At 56.7% G+C, this 19,572-nt stretch overlaps 1 protein-coding gene across 10 annotated transcripts in view; it reads left to right on the forward strand.

Annotated features, from left to right (window-relative positions):
* Nucleotides 1-19,572, forward strand: part of PITPNM2 (phosphatidylinositol transfer protein membrane associated 2) — a 144,898-nt gene that overhangs the window by 115,455 nt on the left and 9,871 nt on the right. For 6 of the 10 annotated variants that reach the window (XM_042961785.1, XM_042961790.1, XM_042961789.1 and 3 more), the window contains 13 exons: nucleotides 3,361-3,575; nucleotides 4,632-4,753; nucleotides 7,306-7,533; nucleotides 9,786-10,103; nucleotides 10,779-10,838; nucleotides 11,108-11,203; nucleotides 13,621-13,725; nucleotides 13,942-14,012; nucleotides 16,783-17,030; nucleotides 17,428-17,617; nucleotides 17,742-17,861; nucleotides 18,459-18,676; nucleotides 19,080-19,258. In XM_042961785.1, coding sequence (XP_042817719.1) covers nucleotides 3,361-3,575; nucleotides 4,632-4,753; nucleotides 7,306-7,533; nucleotides 9,786-10,103; nucleotides 10,779-10,838; nucleotides 11,108-11,203; nucleotides 13,621-13,725; nucleotides 13,942-14,012; nucleotides 16,783-17,030; nucleotides 17,428-17,617; nucleotides 17,742-17,861; nucleotides 18,459-18,676; nucleotides 19,080-19,258 — 2,170 coding nt within the window. The remainder of the gene's footprint in view (nucleotides 1-3,360; nucleotides 3,576-4,631; nucleotides 4,754-7,305; nucleotides 7,534-9,785; nucleotides 10,104-10,778; nucleotides 10,839-11,107; nucleotides 11,204-13,620; nucleotides 13,726-13,941; nucleotides 14,013-16,782; nucleotides 17,031-17,427; nucleotides 17,618-17,741; nucleotides 17,862-18,458; nucleotides 18,677-19,079; nucleotides 19,259-19,572) is intronic. The other 4 variants (XM_042961788.1, XM_042961792.1, XM_042961791.1 and 1 more) reach the window with 1 other exon arrangement.

Consider the following 19,572-nt stretch of genomic DNA (forward strand, 5'->3'; position numbering starts at 1 on the left):
GTGTGTGTGTGTGTGTGTGCGCGCGCATGTGCACACCTGCTATTCAGGAAGCTGACCGAAGGTGGCCTCGGTGATGCCGTCATGTCACCATGGAAACAGATGCTGGGCTTAAAGTCACCAGGACCTTGACCATGAATGAGGCTTTCTGCATAAGTAGAAACCTGAGCTTTTGGACACTGGGAAGAACATTTGGGGCAGAGAGACATTTAGAGGTGACCCAGGAGTCCTCTCTCTCAGGCAGCGCCACTGAGGCCCCTTCCCACTTCCCGTGTTTGATCTCTCTGAAATCTTAGTGAGTATAGACACAGGATTGGTTTCTGTTTGTTTGTTTTGTTTTATACCAGCTTTATTGAGGTGTGAGTCCCACACCACACAGTTCACACATTTGAAGGGTACAGTTTAGGGATTTTTCGCATATTCACAGGGTTGTCAAACCATCACCACGATTTTAGAGTATTGTCATCACCCCAAGAAGTCACTCTCCAGCCCCCCACCCCCACCCCCATCCCTAGGCAACCAGTAATCTGCCTTCCGTCTGTACAGATTTGCCTGTACTGGACATTTTGTGTCGATGGGATCGTACACTATGTGGACTTTTGTGTCGGGCTTCTTACGCATCGTTCTCAGGGTTCATCCACGTCGTAACAGGTTTTGGCCCTTCATTCCTTTTTATGGCCGACTCTTACTCCATTGTGTGGGTATAATTTGTCTATCCATTTTTCAGATCACGGACATTGGGTTGTTTCCACCTTTTGGCTCTTGTGACTAATGCTGCGGTGAACATTCGAGCACACGTTTCTGTGTGGACATGTTCTCCTTCTCCTGGATGTTTACCTAGCAGTGGAATTGCTGGGTCATACGGCAATTCTGTGTTGAGCTTTTTGAAGAACCGCCAAATTGTTTTCCGCGGCTGCTGTACCGTTTTATATTCCCACCAGCAATGCGTGAGGGTTCCAATTTCTCCACATCCTCACAACACTTGTTATTGTCTGTCTTTGTAGCCATCCTAGTGGGTCTGAAGTGGTAACTTGTAGTTGTGATCTACCTCTCCCCAGTGGCTAGTGATGTTGAGTATCTTTTCATGTGCTTGTTGGCCATTGATGTACTTCTTTGGAGGTATGTCTGTTCAAGTCCTTTGCCCATTTTTGAATTGGGTTGTATCTTTGTTGTTGAGTTGCGTAGTTCTTTATATATTTTAGATACAAGTCCCTCATCAGATACATTATTTACAAGAACTTTCTCTGTGGGTTGTCTTTTCATTATCTTCATAGTATCTTTTGATGCACAAAAGTTTAAAAATTTATATGAAGTCCAATTTATCTATTTTTTATTTGGCTGTTTGTACTTTGTGTACCCTATTTAAAAAAAAAAAAAACATCGGGGCGCCTGGGTGGCTCAGTCGATTAAGTGTCCGACTTTGGCTCAGGTCACGATCTCACTGTCCGTGGGTTCGAGCCCCACGTCGGGCTCTGTGCTGACTGCTCAGAGCCTGGAGCCTGTTTCGGATTCTGTGTCTCCCTCTCTCTCTGACCCTCCCCCGTTCATGCTCTGTCTCTCTCTGTCTCAAAAATAAATAAAATGTTAAAAAAAAATTAAAAAAAAAAAACACTGTCAAATCCAAGGACATGAAGGTTTACTCCTATGATTTCTTCTAAGAGTTGTGTAGTTTAAGCTCTTACATTTAGGTTTTTGATCCATTTTGAGCTAATCTTTATATATGATGTGAGGTAGGGGTCCAACTTCATTGTTTTACATGTGGATATCCAATTATCCCTCCAGTATACTGGGACATGTTGAAAAGACTTCTTTCCTTCATTGAATGATCTCAGCACTCTGGTTGAAAATCAATACATATAGTATGTAGATATATGGGTTTATTTGTAGACTTTCAGCCCTATTCTTTAGATCTATCCTGTGCCAGTACTACATTGTTTTGATTACTGTGGTTTTATAGCAAGATTTTCTGAAAAAAATGTAATGTTTATTTATTTTTGAGAGAGAGAGAAAGAGTGTGGTAAACAGGGGAGGGCAGAGAGAGAGGGACACAGAGAATCCGAAGCAGGCTCCAGGCTCTAAGCTGTCAGCACAGAGCCCGACATGCGGCTCAAACCCATGAATCGTGAGATCATGACCTGAGCCAAAGTTGGATGCTTAACCAACTGAGCCACCCAGGTGCGCCTATGGTAAGATTTTTTGTAGCAGGGTGGCTAGGTGGCTCAGTCTGTTAAGCGTTCAGTTCTTGATTTTGGCTCAGGTCATGATCTCATGATTTGGGAGATCAAGCCCTGTGTCAGGCTCTGCACTGACAATGCAGAGTCTGCTTGGGATTCTCACTCTCCTCTCTCTGCACCTCCCCTACTTGTGCGCGCGCTCTCTCTCTCTCTCTCTCTCACTCTGTCTCTCAAAATAAATAACTTAAAAAAAAGATTTTGTGTAGGAAAATGTAAATGTTCCAACTTTGCTTTGCTTTGTTTTTGAGATTGTTTTGGCTATTTGAGATCCTTCTCTGATCCTTCCTGATTTTATGATCAGTTTTTCCACATCTACCAGAAAGGCCACTGGGGATTTTGACAGGGACTGCACTGGATCTGTAGAATGCTTTGGGGAATATTGACCTCTTAACAATATTAAATCTTCCAATGCATGAACACAGATGTCTTTCCATTTACTTAGGTTTTTACTTTCTTTTGGCAACGTATTATCGTTTCAGCATCTGAGTGCTTCACCTTCATTACATTTATCCAAGATATTTTATTCTTTTGTATGTTCTTGTCAATGGAAATGGTTGCTTAATTTCCTTTTTGCATTGCTTATTTTTGTGTGTTGATTTTGTATCCTGCGACTTTTGCTGAATTCGTTTACTTTGTCTAACAGGTTTGGAGGTGGGGGGGATTCTTCAGGATTTTCCGTATATAAGATCATGTCCTTGGCAGATTGAGGTGGTTTTATTTCTTCCTTTCCAATTTGAGTGCCCCTGATTGTTTCTTTTTCTTGACTAATGTCTTGGGCTAGAACTTCCAGTACAGTGTTGAATAGAACCTAGAGAGCGGGCATCCTCAACTTGTTCCTGATGCTGGGAACACTTTTAGTCCTGGGATGACGGGAGCCAGAAGGGAGGAGTTGGCACAGGCAGTGCTAGAGCTCACAGGGAGACCATGGCCTGCTGAGTCTCCTGTAGGGGTACAGGGGCATGTGGAGTCTGGGCCTGGATCTGGGAGTCCTGAAGCGACACAGAAGAAGCCAGCCTGGTTGGCCAAAGCCCCTCCTCCTCTCAGCACCCCTGGGCCTGGTCTCCTGGGCCCCTTCCCTTCTGCAGAGTGCTCTGGCCCCAACACATGCTGAATGCTTTTGTCCCTGTAGAAGAAGAGCCGTAACGAGACGTATGGCCAAGGTAGCGGAGTGGAGATCTTGGAGAACCGGCCATACACGGATGGCCCCGGCGGCTCTGGACAGTACACGCACAAGGTGTACCATGTGGGCATGCACATCCCCAGCTGGTTCCGCTCCATCCTGCCCAAAGCGGCCCTGAGGGTGGTGGAGGAGTCCTGGAATGCCTACCCCTACACCCGAACCAGGTGAGCCTTTCCCCACACCCTGCGCCACCCTCTGGTGGGGAAGGAACCCCGGGGGTGGCCCTCTAGGCGGGCTCACCCTCCCTCCAAGAGGCTCAGACTCCTGGGGAGCTAAGACTCCATTCCAGGAGTCTCCATCCTCAGAGAACAGGCAGGAAAGGGGAGCGTGTCCCCCTTGTTACTGCACCTTCCCAGGAAGGCCGGGAGTCAGATGAGGGCCGCCTGAGATCCCTTTGCCATCTAGGAAGGCTCAGGGAATACAAACTCACGTTAATGATCACCTGGGAATGCGGGGCCACTAACCAACCAGCTAGGGAGAAACATGAACCAAGGGTAGACCAGATGGCCCAGAGACTCTCTCTGAGCCTGAGACCTTCAGCACCTGCAGCAGTGCTTCCTTATTTTCCACTTGGAACAGGGCTTCCTTTGGATTCCCCAAGAAGGGAGGCTCTTCACTCCGTGCTCCCACCCACCCAGTGTAGCTGAGTGTAACAGATAGGGGGCTGCTCCCAGCTGGCCACCCACTTGCTATGCAAGTGGAGTCCCCACGAGTCTCCTGGGGCTTCATTCTCCCCACTAAATGAGGACCTGGGCTTATCAGAGGGTCCACCGAGGTTATTCGTCTTCCCAGAAGTACTATCCTCCTCTGAGCTCATGTCCAGCCAAGAGAAAGGGGTGTGGCCTTGTCAGACCTGGTGGCTTGGGGGGTAAGGGGTTGGGGAGGTGTCACAGAGTGCTAATTTAGATTCAGCCTACTGGGTTCATGCCACATGCTTGTGGTATGCCTGTGTGTCTATGGCCATCCATGCCTTACACACATGAACAATGGCCATAGGGCTTCTGGAAGCTTCCTCCGATGTTTCCGTCCCCCTCTCCCCAAACACATTCCCCACCCCCAGCCCGGCCTTGGCCTGGACAAGGAGAGGTCCAGGAGGTGGACAGACAGGCAAGTCTCAGCCACCACCCCCACCCTTTCTCCCTCTCCTGCCCAGTGGGGTCCCACAGGCCCTGACCCACCCCTGCAGGCACCAGTCCTGATGTATGCTTTCCTCCCCACAGGTTCACGTGCCCCTTTGTGGAGAAATTCTCCATCGACATCGAAACCTTTTATAAAACCGATGCTGGAGAAAACCCTAATGTGTTCAGCCTGTCTCCTGTGGAGAAGAGCCAGCTGACAATCGGTAACCACCACTACAGCGCTCCCCGCCTGGGAAGGGCAGGAGCCCTGCAAGGCCACTTTCCAGGGTCCCTGCCTACATGTCCCTTGGCTCTGCCCCTTGTCTCCAGGCCTGGAAGGCTCCAGACTGGCTCCTGTTCTGGGCGGGGAGGTCATAGTCCCAGCAAGCATGAGGGCACAGGGATGGCAGGATCAGACTCCTTGGCCCCATTTTCCTGACGTGCACATTGAGGCTCAGTGCCTTCCCCACTCAAGCCCCTTCCCTCAATCCCTTCCAGGTGTCCTCCTCCCCTGGAGGGCACGTGTGTGCTCAGGGGGCCATCTCAGGCTGGCAGCTGTGTGTGGGTGCAGCCTGTGGGGGCTCTGGCACACTGCAGGGCCTGTGTCCCCTTGACGGTGAGTGGCCTCTCCAGCTGACTGTACGTGAGGAAACAGCCCGTCTGTTAACTTAAGAGAGGCCTGAGATCAGGATTTGCATGTGAAATCTTCCAATTCCTAAGTAAACTTAGTAAACTGGCCAAAGAAACCACATCTGTGGGCCACCTGCAGCTCAGCAGCCACTGGTCTGCAACCGGTGGGCTCCAGGCTCTGCGGGGCAAGCCACCACGGAGTGCTTCAGGCAGGTGCGTGGCCAGGTTAGAGAGCTGCGTTCCAGGCCGTGTGGGGTGAGCCGCCATGGAGGCAGGTGCATGGCCGGCGTTAGACAGATGGCTCCCAGCACCACAGGGTCCTACTCCCAGGCAGCCTCTGATGGGCACGAAGGGCTTCTCCCCGGGACCCCCTCACCCGGCTCCCTCCCTCCTGCTGGAGTTTTCAGGCCCCATGGGGCTTTGGGAGCTCTGTCAGTGTGAACAGGCTGCCGCAAGGTACCGCAGGCTGGGGGGCTAAACGCAGAAGTTTAGTGTCTCGCTAAAGTCTGAGGTCAGAGTGTGAGCAGGCTTGTCCCCTTCTGGAGTCACTGAGGGAGAATCTGTGCATGCCCTTCCCCTAGCTTCTGGTGGCTCCTGGCAGTTTCTGGCATTCCTTGGCATATAAATACATCACCCTAATCTCTCCCTCATCCTCACGTGGCGCTCTCCCCGTGTGCTTGTCTGTGTCCAAATTTCCCCTTTTTAGAAGCAGATTAGTCATAGTGGAGTAGAGCCTACCCTAATGACCTCATTTTAATTTGGTTCCTTCTTTAAAGGCCTTATCTCCAAATAAGGTCATGTTCTGAGGAACTGGAGGGTTAGGACTCCAACATACGAATTTGTAGGGGACACATTCGACCCACAGCAGGAGGGATGGACCCCGCATGATACCGGCCTTCCGCCAGCTCAGGTGCAGCCAGCCTCAGACAAGGCCTGAGCTCCATGGGCTGCCTCCGGAGGCCACCTGCTGTGATTCCTAAGTCTCTGTGATATGACTCATCCATGTCCCGGCCTGCCCCTTGGCCTTTGCCTGTCCGCGCAGGCGGCGCATGTGGTCTGCTCCGGGAAGGATGTCCGTCCCTCCCCCGAAAGCCCCTGCCCCTGGGGAGCTCCTGACCCCTTGCCGATTTCCGTGGAGCCCATGTCTGTGCCTGCAAACCACCACGTGGATTCAGTGCGGGCCAGCAAGCAGGGGAGACGAGACAGAGCGTGGCCAGGGCAGAGCCCGCCGGGTGCCATCATCCCCATGCATCCCGAAAAGGGCCTCTCTGAGCCACAAACTCTCTTCTGGGGTTTATGTACCCCAAGTGTGTACCCAGTCCTCTGTAACACATGCATGCCTTGGGAGCCCGCACAGCAGGGAGAGACTTGGGACAAGAGGTGGCATGGCCCAGGCCCTGCCCCGAGTTGCTGCTGTTCCTCTTGGATCCATACCCCACACCCGGCCAGGTCCCACCGCTCCCAGTCCTGTTTCCCCAGCACCCAGCCCTGTGGCATCCACTACCCGCTCTCAGGACCGACACCTCCTGCCGATCTCCTCCCTTCTGACCTAAGAGGGGCTCCTACCCGGCCAGCCTGCCTTAAAGCCGCTACGTGTATATATAAGGAGAATATAGCGCCATTTCCCCTCAGGGTACCGTGTGGGTGCCCAGCCTGGTGAGAGAAGGACGCATCCCCATCCCCTCCCCCGATACAGACACTCTAGTGGCCGCCCAAACTCTCCCCATCCCTTGCTGCTGGAACCCTCTCGGCTTCGCTGCTTTGCTCCTGTAGCTGAAATGCCACCTTTTCTGGGAATCTCTTCCCGGCCTTCCCTTCTGTTTCCTCGCCCCCCGGCAGCCACCACTCTGTCCCACATCCTCCGTGGAAACTCATCTCCCCGTGCCTCCTAAGCTCATCATCTAATTTGTCTGCTTAGGCAAGTGGTAGAGTCATGGGAGGACACGGGCCCTGAGGTCAGGAGAGCCCAAGGTCAGAGTGGCCCAGAGCAGCATCCCCAATCCCAGGTCCGGCCCTATGGCACAGGAGGCCCAGAGGCCTGCGAGGACTTGAGGGGGGAGGGCAGAGACCCAGGGGAGGGGACTGAACAGGGAGGGGCGGGCTGGAGGTTGGGCAGAAGTGGCCACCGGCGGGCTCTCCCCCACAGACTTCATCGACATTGTCAAGGACCCCGTCCCCCCCAGTGAGTATAAGACCGAAGAGGACCCCAAGCTATTCCACTCGATCAAGACACAGCGGGGGCCGCTGTCTGACAACTGGATCGAAGAGTACAAGCAGCAGGTTTTCCCCATCATGTGCGCCTACAAGCTCTGTAAGGTCGAGTTCCGCTACTGGGGCATGCAGTCCAAGATCGAGAGGTTCATCCACGACACGGGTGAGCTCGCCAGTGCCCGCCGCCTCCCTCCGCGTCCGGGGCAGGTCCCTCCTCCTCCCAGAAGCTGACCCAGAGCCCATGCGCAGCTTCCTGCCCAGTTTATCTTGGCTGCTTGCCGAGCACCTATAGATGACAAGCGGCGTCCCCGGGCCCTGCCCCCAGACGCTCTTGACTGGCTTGTGTTTGGAGCATATAGTGCCAACCCCCTGAGGAGGAGCAGCCCTAGGAGGCAGCCTCCCTGCTCTTACCTGCACCTCTTACCCCAGGCCCCAGCTCTGCCTCCCCTATGGGCTGGACGTTCCAGGCACAGAGGGCCTTGGACGCCGTGGTGCCCTCACACTGTGGAGCCTGGCCTGGAGCAGGTGTCCAGGGAACAGGTGGACCAGCAGGACCAACCTGGGGCTCCTGGCCCAGCTAGAGCTGACCCGGGCTCCTCCCTCCCCTAGCACCCCCAGCTCCCTACCTGCCCACCCGCCCCTACCCAGGTCATGGCATGAGATCAGTGCCAAGGGCCTGGCCCAGCCCAAGCTCATGAGCCAGGAGTAGCACCTGGACAGACATCTTTTGACTCCAAGGCCCAAGGTTTTGGTTCAGATGTGAATCTTTGGAACAGATGTCCCACACTGTTGATGATATGCTTCACATGTGCCGTAACAGTTCACAATGACCTGTGAGGACAGCTATGTCACCCGTCCCGTTTGTAGAGGAGGAAGCAGAGACCCAGTGCTGGGTCTGACCCCAGATCTCCCTTCCTAGCTACCCTGGATCTGAACTGATATTCTCATAGCAGTGGGGCTGTGGCTTCTCATCAGATGGTCTGTTGAGTGTGGGACCCAAGGATAGTATGCCTGAGGCCATCGCCCAGGCCTTGGAGGACATAGTCTTGGCTGAAGGAGGGCAGAGGGTGAAGGGATCTAGGAAGTATTTCTGGGGAGGCAGAGTGGCCTGAGCCAGGAGGAATGGTCACCATAGAGCTGCCTGAGGACATGACATGGGTTGACCACTTGGAAGGCCGCTCTACTTTCTCTAGGAGAGTGGAAGATGCATGCCTTGAGACCCAGTGATGTCCCTCCCAGGTTTGCCCCTTGGAGAAACTCTTATACACATTCCAGAATGTTCAGAGCAGCAGATTTGTAAAAGCCAAGTGGACAAACAATGAAAGTGAGCCAAAGGCCCAATGGCAAAAGAAGGAATAAATAAAATGTGGTATTTCAAACAAATAAACACCATGCAGCAACGAACTTGAAACTCACCCAAAACAGCAGGCGGCAGGAAAATACATGCAGCTTGACACATACATGTAAAAATGTCAATAACATGCAAACCAACCCAACCTATCGTGTAGAAAAACACACCTGTGTGCTCCAACCAGAAAGAAAAGCAAATAAACACAGAGTTGAGGCTGGACTGGGCAGGGGGAGAATGCGTCCAGGAGGGCCAGCCAAGGGCTCCCTGTTACTGGTCATGTCTGCTCCCTCACTGGGTAGTGTGGGTAAGGATGCTCTATTTCTTCTTAATGTTTTCTTAACGAGCTTTATTGAGGCCTAATTTTACACACCATACACTTCACCCCTTGCAAGAGGACAGTTCTATAAGTGGCAGTATATTCAGAGTCGTGCACACTGTTCTAGAACATTCCATCACCTCAGTCTTTCGTTCCTGTTCACAGTCACCCCCACTCCCACCCCCAGCCCAAGGCAACCCCCATCTTCCTTCTGTCCCTAAAGTTCTTTTATTATCTTTTCTACCTTGAAAGCTCTTACTTTCGTTATTTTACACACATGATATATTCTTCTGTATCTTTATCTTCTTTTGTGTCTTATTTTATATGTATATATGTTCTACTTATAAGAAAAAGGACCAACCCACTTTGAACTGGAACTTGATTTCCATGTGGAAATTGGACAGGAAAAGTGTATAGATACCAACCGAGACACAAAACTGGCAGGAATCCCCCCTCTGTCTCCCCTTGGGGCAGGAATCCCCCCAAAATTCAGTGTGGCTTCTGAGCAGGCACATTCCCTTAGGAGGCACCCCTGCTCTAGTTATACAACCACCGTGAGCTTGTGAGGTCATCTGTGAGCCATTTGCAAATGGGGAAACTGAGGCACAGGGTAGGGAGGCAGTGATTTGCCCACGGCCACACGGTGGGGATGACCTTGGGTTGCCTCCCAGCCCCGAGCCCGGCCCTGGGGGCTGACAGTGCCCGTGTCTCCTGTCTCTCCCCTCCCCCTGCCGCTGCCCGGGAGCAGGCCTGCGGAAGGTGATGGTCAGGGCCCACCGGCAGGCCTGGTGCTGGCAGGACGAATGGTACGGGCTCAACATGGAGAACATCCGGGAGCTGGAGAAGGAGGCACAGCTCATGCTGTCCCGCAAGATGGCCCGGTTCAATGAGGATGACGAGGAGGCTGTGCAGCTGGCCAAGGACGAAGCCATCCAGGCCCAGGTCGCTGGGGAGCCCGCCCAGCCCAGCAGCAGCAGCAGCAGCAGCGGGGAACCCCTGGCGGGCCGGGGTCTCAAAAAGCAGTGGTCCACATCCTCCAAGTCTTCGAGGTCGTCCAAGCGGGGAGGTGAGCGCCGTAGCTCTGCCTTTTACCACCCCGGCAACAGCCCTCACCCCCGCTCCGGGCAGCCCCTTGCCACCCACCGTCAGAGAATTCTGGCTCTGCCCGGGGACTCTTGCCCCCAGACCTTGTGGGCCACGCCTGAGGGGGGTCAGAACCATTCTGCCGGTAACCCCCCCCCCAAGTTCAGAGTGAGCCCAGGGTGTCTGTCCCCTCCCCCCAACACAAAGCAGGTGGCCCAGACTCACCTACAAGGGCCAGGTGAGACAGGCTGGCCGTGTGGGAACCCAGCTCCCAGCCTCTCCTGGGGTCCAGATGGCTGCAGCTCTGAGGAGCTGGGCTTCCCAGGAGGAGGTGGGGGGGTGGTCTTAGTGGGTACCTGTCAACACAGCCAGGAGGGGTCTCTGCTCCTGTGGTGGGAGCCAGGCTGACGGAGTCTGAAAGCCTTTACATCCTGAGAGAGGCCTTTCTCGGGAGAATTTTTGCAAAAGCACCGTGGCTGTTTGGGAAACCAGGATTATCCCGTGTCGAGCCAGGAGTCCCCTCTGTGAGTCCAGCTTCCCCACACCAGGCTTGGCCGTCTATGTGCTGAAGGCATCTGTGTATGTATATGTGTCGATGCCTTTTATGTGCTCACTTGCCGACAGCACCCCGCAGCCCCATCTGTCTGCTCTGCTGCAGGGGAACTGAAGGGGCTCGCTCCCGGAAAGACCCAGGGCAAAGGCACAGGAGCAGACCCAGGTCTGTGCGACTGTGCGTCCTGGCCTCATACCTGACACCCTCCCCCTTCCTCGTCCTCCCCGGGACACACCTGTTTTGTGCCAGGTGGGCTGGGCGGGGCCGTCTTGAAAGTTCCAGGAGCTTCCGCCAAAATGAGCCAGGGTCACCCCACCCCTCATTTCTCCCTTCGTTCTCTCCTGAGCCCTCCCGGCCCATCACCTCCGCCTGCCTTCCGCCCGCCCGGCCTCACCCAGCCGGGTGGTGGGTCAGCCTGCGGTTTTGCCTTCCAGCCAGCCCTTCCCGCCACAGCATCTCCGAGTGGAGGATGCAGAGCATCGCCCGGGACTCGGACGAAGGCTCGGAAGATGAGTACTTCGACGCTCATGGTAGGCGGTGGCTCCTCCCGGGGCAGAGGGGGAGGATCTGGGCAGGGTTGGAGCAGGAGGCGTGGACTGAAGCAGCAGTGGGGCAGAGAATGAGACGAAATCACCGGGAGTCTGGGGTCTCACCCTGGCCACGTGCCGGGATGTCTCTGCTGGGCCTGGCAGGCAGGGACTGTTCTCTCGAGCACCGCCCCCCTCAGAATGGATTTATACAGTCAGACGGGGGCTTTTTTCCATATGTGAGTTTATTTCCACAAGCAGCTTTACCAAAGCATGACATCTTACAGTTTTCTACATTTTTGCAATGACCTTGTTTTTTGCCTTGGTTAAATGCAAGTACACCGAATGTAGAAACTTTAGAAACTGCGATGAGCCGGAAATATGTGAGGTGCCCATTTTCCCACTAATCCCCAAATCAACACAGTGAGCACACGGCCTGACGAGTCACCCACCTGTGCTGGGAAGGTGCGGGTACACTTAACCCTCAAACGACACGAGTTTGAACTCTCCAGGTCCACTCACACGTGCTCTTCCCCCCAATAAATACAGTACCGTAAATGTATTTTCTCTGCCTTATGATTTTCTTAACAACATTGGTTTTTTTCCACCTAGCTTAGTTTATTGTAAGAATATGGTATATAATACATATGACATACAAAATGTGTGTCAGTCGACTGTTTATGTCACCCGTCGGGCTTCCGGTCAACAGCAAGCTGTTAGTGGTTAAGTTTCTGGGGAGTCAGAAGTCTTACATGGATTTTTGACTCTGCGGGGGGCCAGCGTCCCAGCCCTCCCTCCCTCCCCTCTCCCCCCACCGTGTTGTTCAAGGCTCAACTGCGCTAAACATTCACTTGCTTCATACCTTGGCCGTTCCTCTCGACTGGCAGACAGGTCTGTGGAGACAGTTCTCCAGCTTGTGATTTACAAGGCAGGACACCGGCTCGGAAAGGGAGGGGAACTTGCCCACAGGCACTAGGCAGGGCAGCGGCAGGCCAGAGCCCTCTCACGCTGCAGCCACCTGACTGTTATGGCATCTTAGTTAACTGGCTGGTCTTCGAGGGAAAACTTGGTGGGGGGGGGGGGGGGGCGGTGTCAGTGTCCAGGCAAGAGGGATCTAAGGTGGGGAGCTGCAGAGGGTGGCAGGTGGTTCCTGAGCCACCCTTGGTACCTGGGTCCTCCCCAAGGGTGAAGAAAGGTGTCTGGGGCATCCCATCCCACCCCAGCCAAGCTAAGAGGTGCACCCTCTCCTGGCTGTGAGTCCCTGACAAAAGGAAAATACACATCTAATGTAGGAACTTTTTTTTTTTTTTAATGTTTATTTACTTTTGAGAGAGAGACACATAGAGCACAAGCTAGGAGAGGCAGAGAGAGGGAGACACAGAATCCGAAGCAGGATCCAGGCTCTGAGCTGTCGGCACAGACCCTGACGTGGGGCTCGAACTCACAAACCGTGAGATCGTGACCTGAGCTGAAGCCAGACGCTTAACCGACTGAGCCACCCAGGCGCCCCTAATGTAGGAACTTAAAAAAAAAAAAAAAAACAAAAACAGAAGGGAGAAGAGACAGCGAAGTAGGAGGTGCCAGAGCAGCCGTGGCCGGGGAAGCACCTGCTGACCCGCTGTGTGGCCAGAGGAGTGACCAGTACAAGCCAGCGTCTGCACAGCTGCCTCCAGCCCCGTGGTCCCCAGGCCGATGGTCTCGGAAGAGCAGAAACTAGAGAAATGGATGGAAGTGTTCAGAGCAGCGCCTCTCGCCGGGCTGTACTCGTGCAGATGTTGAAAACAGGAACATTAGCTGATGAGTGGAGAAACAATATACCGTGATGCAGTCCGTCTATACTGTGAAATAGGGGCGGGCCCTGAAAAAGAACGAAACCCTGACGCCTGCTACAATGTGGATGGAGTTTGATAGTATGATGCACAGGGAGAGAAACCAGACACAAAAGGCCACATCCCGTGTGATTCCGTTATGTGAAATGTCCAGAACAGGCAAATCCATGGAGACAGAAAGTAGACAGGTGGTCACCAGGGGCCGGGGGACAGGGTGTGACTGCTAATGGCTACAAGGCTTCCATTCGGGGAGGTGGAAATGTTCTGGAACCAGATAGAGGTGGCAGTTGCACAGCATTGTGAATGGACTAAATGCTACTTTAAAATGGTTCAGATGGTGAATTTTATGTTATGTGAACGTTACACAATTTTGAGAAAAGGCCAGGCAGAAGCCCTGCGGGTGCTGGTCAGGTGTTCATCCTGCTAAGGAGGGAGAGGGCGGAAGCCAGCATGGAGGGTACGGGCCAGAGGAGCATGGGAATCTCCACAGTGGCCACACCTACCCCTGTGCCTCCCAGCCAGGCCTCCCGGTGCCCCTCAGTCCCTGCCTTCGAATGGGTCGGTGCTGAAGCCCCACTCTCTCCTCCCCAGAGGACCTGTCCGATTCAGAGGAAATATTCCCCAAGGACATCACCAAATGGAACTCCAATGACCTCATGGACAAAATTGAAAGCCCTGAGCCAGAGGACACACAGGGTACCTTGGTCTGGGGGGGCTACAGGGCCTGGGGGAGGGTGGCCGCAGGGGCCAAGCCCTTCTCTGCCCCAGCTCCTTAGCAGTGCTGGGCATGGCGGGGTGGGGGGGTTGGGAACACCCAAGGCCCCGCTTGTCAGGGTCACGGCCTCTGTCCTGTGGGCCTGGGGCTGCCCGGCTGCCCCTCCGCTCACAGCACCCACTGCTTCTGTCTTGCAGACGGTCTGTACCGCCAGAGTGCCCCCGAGTTCAGGGTGGCCTCCAGTGTGGAGCAGCTGAACATCATCGAGGTGGGTGCCGGGTGGCAGAGGGCCCCCAGGGCCGCAGGGGGAGGGGGGGGTGAGCTTGTAGGACCTGTCCTGTGAGAACTTGGCACCCATGGCTTCACATCCACACTGGCATAGGTGCCATCAGAGAGAGGCCCGGGGCCTCCTGTCCTCCCTCCCCTGCCGTCCCTGAGAACCAACAGGGCCTTCAGACAGCCCCCAGGGAAGGCCTTGACCCAGCTCCACCTGTGGAAAGTGGAATGAGAAATTTGTAAATTCCAGACCAAACATAAGATCCCCACCTTGAGCCCAGCTTTTCTGCATTTGCTGAAGAACATGAGATGGAAGGGAAGGAAGCAAAAGCTGTCTAGGCAGAAGTGATGTGGTTGGTGGCCGCTGCCCTGCTGGGGGCACGTGGGGCTCCCAGTGTCCAATAAAGCTGTCTTGGTAGGGTGCCTGTGTCCGCTTTGGGGGTTCTTCGCACGAAGCTCAGGCCCCTTCTCGTCTTCCAGCTGTGGGCGGTCAGAGCTGCTTGCATGGGGCACGGGAGCCACGATGCCCAAGGTGGAGACAGAGCCGGGAACTCGGGACGCTTGGGGAGTTTGGACCGGGTGCGGGGGGGAAAGAGGAGCAGCGTCCACACTGCCCTCCCCAACTTGGGCTTTTCTGCTTTGAGGTCTGAGGTCAAAGCGGGCTTTTCTAGAAGGCAAACTGGGACAAGGGGAGTTGATTCCCAATTGGGGGTTAATGGCAAATAAAGCAGTCTCCTCCCCACCTAGGGCACGCACAGCTCTGACGGCCCCTCGGGAGGGGCAGAAGGGACGTTGGGCTTTAGATCTGCCACAGGATGCAATGTGCTTGTTGGAACCCAGCACCGATTCTGGGGCATGGCCATCCAAAGTCAGATCCCTCTGCTTGCAATGGCCCCCAAACCGGAGCCTCCACTCCCCACGCCCAGCCTTGTGGAGGGGGTACGGCTTTGTGGAGACACTGACGGGGACCCCCTGGCTCTCCAGAGCTGGCCCCACGGCTCCCAGGCCTGCCTCCACACTCTACCTCTCGTGGGCTCTGTTCCTACTGGGTTCGAGTCTTGGTGGGGGTGGGGTGTGCCCCAGCATTAGACATGAATGGGAGGAGAGCTGAATCTCCAATTGGCCCCGAACAGTCCCAGCCTCCGGTGCCGGGTCCCAGAAGATAGGCACAGGAGGCATTCTCTAGGCCTCTCACTGCCCACCCCTGCCCGGCCTGGGTTTCTCAGGGCCATTGGACTCCCCCTCCCTGACTGGGTGGTGGTGAGGTTGCCCGCAAGACATTCCTTCCTTGAGCCACTCACCGGGCAGTGTTGATAAGCCCTCGGGGCTGCTGGTCTGGGCAGCTGGTGGCCCCGCCTTGCCCTGGCCGTGAATTCACTCCTGCCAGGTGGGCCACTGGTGAGCAATCCTCACGTGGGGACAGGAAGCGCTCCGAAACTCTGCTGGGCAGGTGTTCCTGCCCGGGCCCCGGGGCCCACCGCCGGCCGATGACCAGCCTCCTCTCGGAGATGAGGCAGCCCAGTGTTGCTGTGGCTTCAGACCCCATACCACCCACCGGCCTGTCTTCCCCCTTCACTCAAGGTCATCTGCTGCTCAGTGGCTCCTGGGCCAGCCCATACGCTGCCATTTTCTGGCAGCCTCGCCAGCCCCTGGGTCCACTGCCTGTATTGCCCATGCCTCGCCTGGGCTCTGTGTTGGCACTTGGGCCCTACTCTGCCCCCCGACACACCACGCGGTGGCCCACTTCAGGGCCAGCTGTCCCCATATGGGCCTTCCAGGTGGCTTTAGACCCTCGGTCTGTCTCCAAGGTTCCTTAGGGATAGGCCTCTCTCTTCAGTTCCTCCTCCTCGTCCCCCACACGCCTAGGCATAATAAGGGCATGGCAAGTACTCCCAGTGGCCTCTCTTAGGCCCTGGCCCTGGCTCCTCCAGTCACACATCAGAAGTTAAGGTGGGGAAAGGTCCCTGGGGATGGGGCCACAGCCTGGATTGGAGGGAAAACACTGAACCGGGGGCAGAAGCTTTGGATTCCAGTCCAGCTTGGCACTGATGCGCTCCGTGACATTAGACATGTCTCTTGACCTCTCTGGGCCGCCACCACCACCTCCTCTCTAAATGGAATCGTTCCATACCCCATGCAGATGTGTACCAGTCTCAGGTCTCACTTTGACCTCACGTGCAGGCCTGGCCAGCCAGACGTGGGATTGTTACCCCTCCCAAATTAGGTGGGTTCAGACAGACACATCTGCATCCCCTCCCTGCTCTAAGATGTTTGGAGAGAGTCTGAGAATGACAGCACAGGGGACGGAGGAGAGGCCCTGTGTAGATGGGGGAGGGCTCGGAGCTGCAGGCTGAGTGCCCAGGATCACCGCCCTCCCGGGCACAGACACACGGAGGGCAGGCGGGCTCCAGAGGCCCCCCCATGGGATGCGCCTGTGCCTCCTCGCCAAGGCCAGAAACTGCCGCCTGGGCCCCCTGACAGGAAGCGGAGTCTGTGCTTTTGTTCGGACTGGCTGATGGGAGCAGGGCTGCTCTTGGGGAGGAAGAAAGGGGCCATCGCCGCCTCCCCCAGGGAAGGGGTCGAGGTGGCTAACACCAGGCCCTGTAGCTCAGGAACTGAAATCGGGGTTCTCAGAGGGAACAGTGGGCCAGATGGGCCTCCTCCTGGGGTGACAAGGACCCGGCAAGGGGTTGAGTCCGCGGGGAGTTGATGCCACGCCCCCCCTCTCCCCGCCCACCCCCCCCCCCCCCCGACCTGCACAGGACGAGGTCAGCCCACCCCTGGCTGCGCCAGCCTCCAAGATCCACGTGCTGCTCCTGCTGCTGCATGGAGGCACCATCCTGGACACGGGTGCCGGGGACCCCAGCTCCAAGCAGGGCGACGCCAACACCATCGCCACCGTGTTCGACACCGTCATGCGTGTGCACTACCCCAGCGCCCTGGGCCACCTCGCCATCCGCCTGGTGCCCTGCCCGCCCATCTGCTCTGATGCCTTTGCGCTCGTCTCCAAGTGAGTGCATAGGCCCCAGACCACCTGGCCCTGAGGGTCAGGCTTCCCCCCTAGTGTCAGGACCCCCGTCTAGATGTCCAGACTTGGCCTCCAGCCCCTTCCGTCTGGAGGTGGCAAAACCTGTGCAGATGGCTGAGCTTACAGAGGAGACTAGCACTTGCCCTGTCTGTGACGTGGAAGACGCTGACCCGCCTCTGGGACAGAGGGCCTTACTCCCCCGCCCTGTTCCTCAAACTTCCAAGGCCTGGCCCACAAGTGACCCCGTGAGGTTTGCCGAGTCACAGCGGAGGCCCTCAGGTGGCAGGCAGCCCCAGCCCTGCTGCCCTGGCCGGGGAGAGGGGCCCACTGGGCCGAGCTGAGGCCTCCTGCTCTCTTCTGACCGGGCCCCCTCCCCCAGCCTTAGCCCCTACAGCCACGATGAAGGCTGTCTGTCCAGCAGCCAGGACCACATCCCCCTGGCCGCCCTGCCCCTGCTGGCCACCTCCTCACCCCAGTACCAGGAGGCGATTGCCACGGTGATTCAGCGGGCCAACCTTGCCTACGGGGACTTCATCAAGTCCCAGGAGGGCATGACCTTCAACGGGCAGGTGAGTCGTGGGATGAAGGAAGGGAAGACAGAAACCCTGCAGGGCAAGAGGTGGTGGCTCTCCCTGGCCGGCACCCCAGCAAACAGGGCGGGCACTCAGGCCTCTGGGGCCTCTCCCCCTGTAGATCTGCCTGATTGGGGACTGCGTCGGGGGCATCCTGGCCTTCGATGCCTTATGCTACAGCAATCAGCCAGTGTCTGAGAGTCAGAGCAGCAGCCGCCGGGGCAGCGTGGCCAGCATGCAGGTATCAGCTTCTCATGGCCCCCAGAGCAGGGGAACCCCAGGATAGAAACCGTGTCACCCTTTAGCCCCAGACACCCCCCAGGGCTGCGGTAAAGGCAAGGGAAGGGCAGAGGTTTCCAGTACGGGTGCCCAAAGGTGGCTGGGTGGGTGCACGGGGCAGGTGAGCAGCTGTAGCAGGACCAAGCCTAGAGCACATGAGGCTCCGGCAGGTGTAAAGCAAGGTCTGCACCTCGCGGAGCTGGGGTCTGGTGCTGGAAGGTGTGGCAGGCGGCTCCTCTGAACTTCCCAGCAGGGGAGAGGATCCGACGTCCCTGGGGCACAGGAGCAAATGGCCTGGGTGGGCCGGGCAAGGCGGTGAGATCAGTGGGAGATCATGAAGATCCGGGTAGCCAGTTCAGGCAGGAATGAAGGCTGTTGGGACTTGGCCAGTGGGTTGGGGGGACAGCGGCACGACTAGGGGACAGGGCTTTCTCCTCTCCGGTGTGGGTGAGACGCTGGCCGGGCAGTGGCCAGTAGGCCCGGAGTCAGGAGGGAGGACACTGAAGCAGGGCCCAGGCCAGCAGCCACCGGGCAGTGAGCCTGCATGGGGCTGTTCCAGGACACTGACCTGCTGTCCCCGGGCACCCTGGTCGATGCGGCACATGGCGGCAGTGGCAGCGGTGGCCTGGAGAGCAGCCGGCACCTGAGCCGCAGCAACATTGATATCCCCCGAAGCAACGGTGTCGAAGACCCCAAAAGACAGTTGCCCCGAAAGAGGAGTGACTCGTCCACCTATGAGCTGGACACCATCCAGCAGCACCAGGCCTTCCTGTCCAGGTGGGTGGGGCCGGTGGGACCCAAGGGTCAGACCGTGAGGCCCATGGCCTGGTGAGGAGGGGTGACTCCAAGAGGGAGGGACATCTCAGGTTTAAGGCTGTCAGCCAGGTCAGGCTGCTGGCCAACGTGAGGGTTGGGTGCCTCTGGGGTCTTGTACAAGCAAGGGCCATCTCGAGCCCAAGGGGACAGTTTGTCCAGGGGTGAAGCCCAGTCAGGGGGCAAAACCGACCAGGGACAGCTGTTCCAAAGGCGGTGGCATCCCTAGGGAGGTTGGGACCAGCTGTCACCAGAGGTGGCCACATCTGCGGGACAGCACAGGGGTCAAGGCTCGTTTGGGCCTGATGACCCCTGGGGGGCTTCCTTCGGGAGACCGAGCCACGCCCCTCCCCGCCCCCGTCTGCAGCCTCCACGCCAGCGTGCTGAGGAACGAGCCCGGCTCCCGCCACTCGAGCGGCTCCACCATGCTGGACGGCGCAGGGGCCGCGGGGAAGTTTGACTTTGAGATCGCAGACCTCTTCCTGTTCGGGTGCCCGCTGGGGCTGGTCCTGGCCTTGAGGAAGACTGTCATCCCCGCCCTGGACGGTGAGAGCTCTGTAGGGGCAGGGCAGGGCAGGGGGTGCGTGAGCTGGGTTGAGGGTCTCAGCGGAGCCCCGTCACAAGGCCACGGCCACGTCCCAGGCCCGTTCCTGCATCAGCCTGCCTCATTTCTGCCCTCCCCAGCATAGGCTCGCTGCTCCCCTTTGCTCCTACTCTAGCAGCTCAGTCTCCAGCCTCCAGCCCCTGGCCCCTGCTGTTTAATCTTCAAGGCACCTCTGGGAGCTGAGGTCCAGAAGTGAAAGGGCTGCCCCGCGATCAGATAGGGACGGACCCAGTCTCCGGGGCCCAAGATCTTCCCC

Source organism: Panthera tigris, chromosome D3 (assembly GCF_018350195.1).
Source record: "Panthera tigris isolate Pti1 chromosome D3, P.tigris_Pti1_mat1.1, whole genome shotgun sequence".
Lineage (NCBI taxonomy): Eukaryota > Metazoa > Chordata > Mammalia > Carnivora > Felidae > Panthera > Panthera tigris.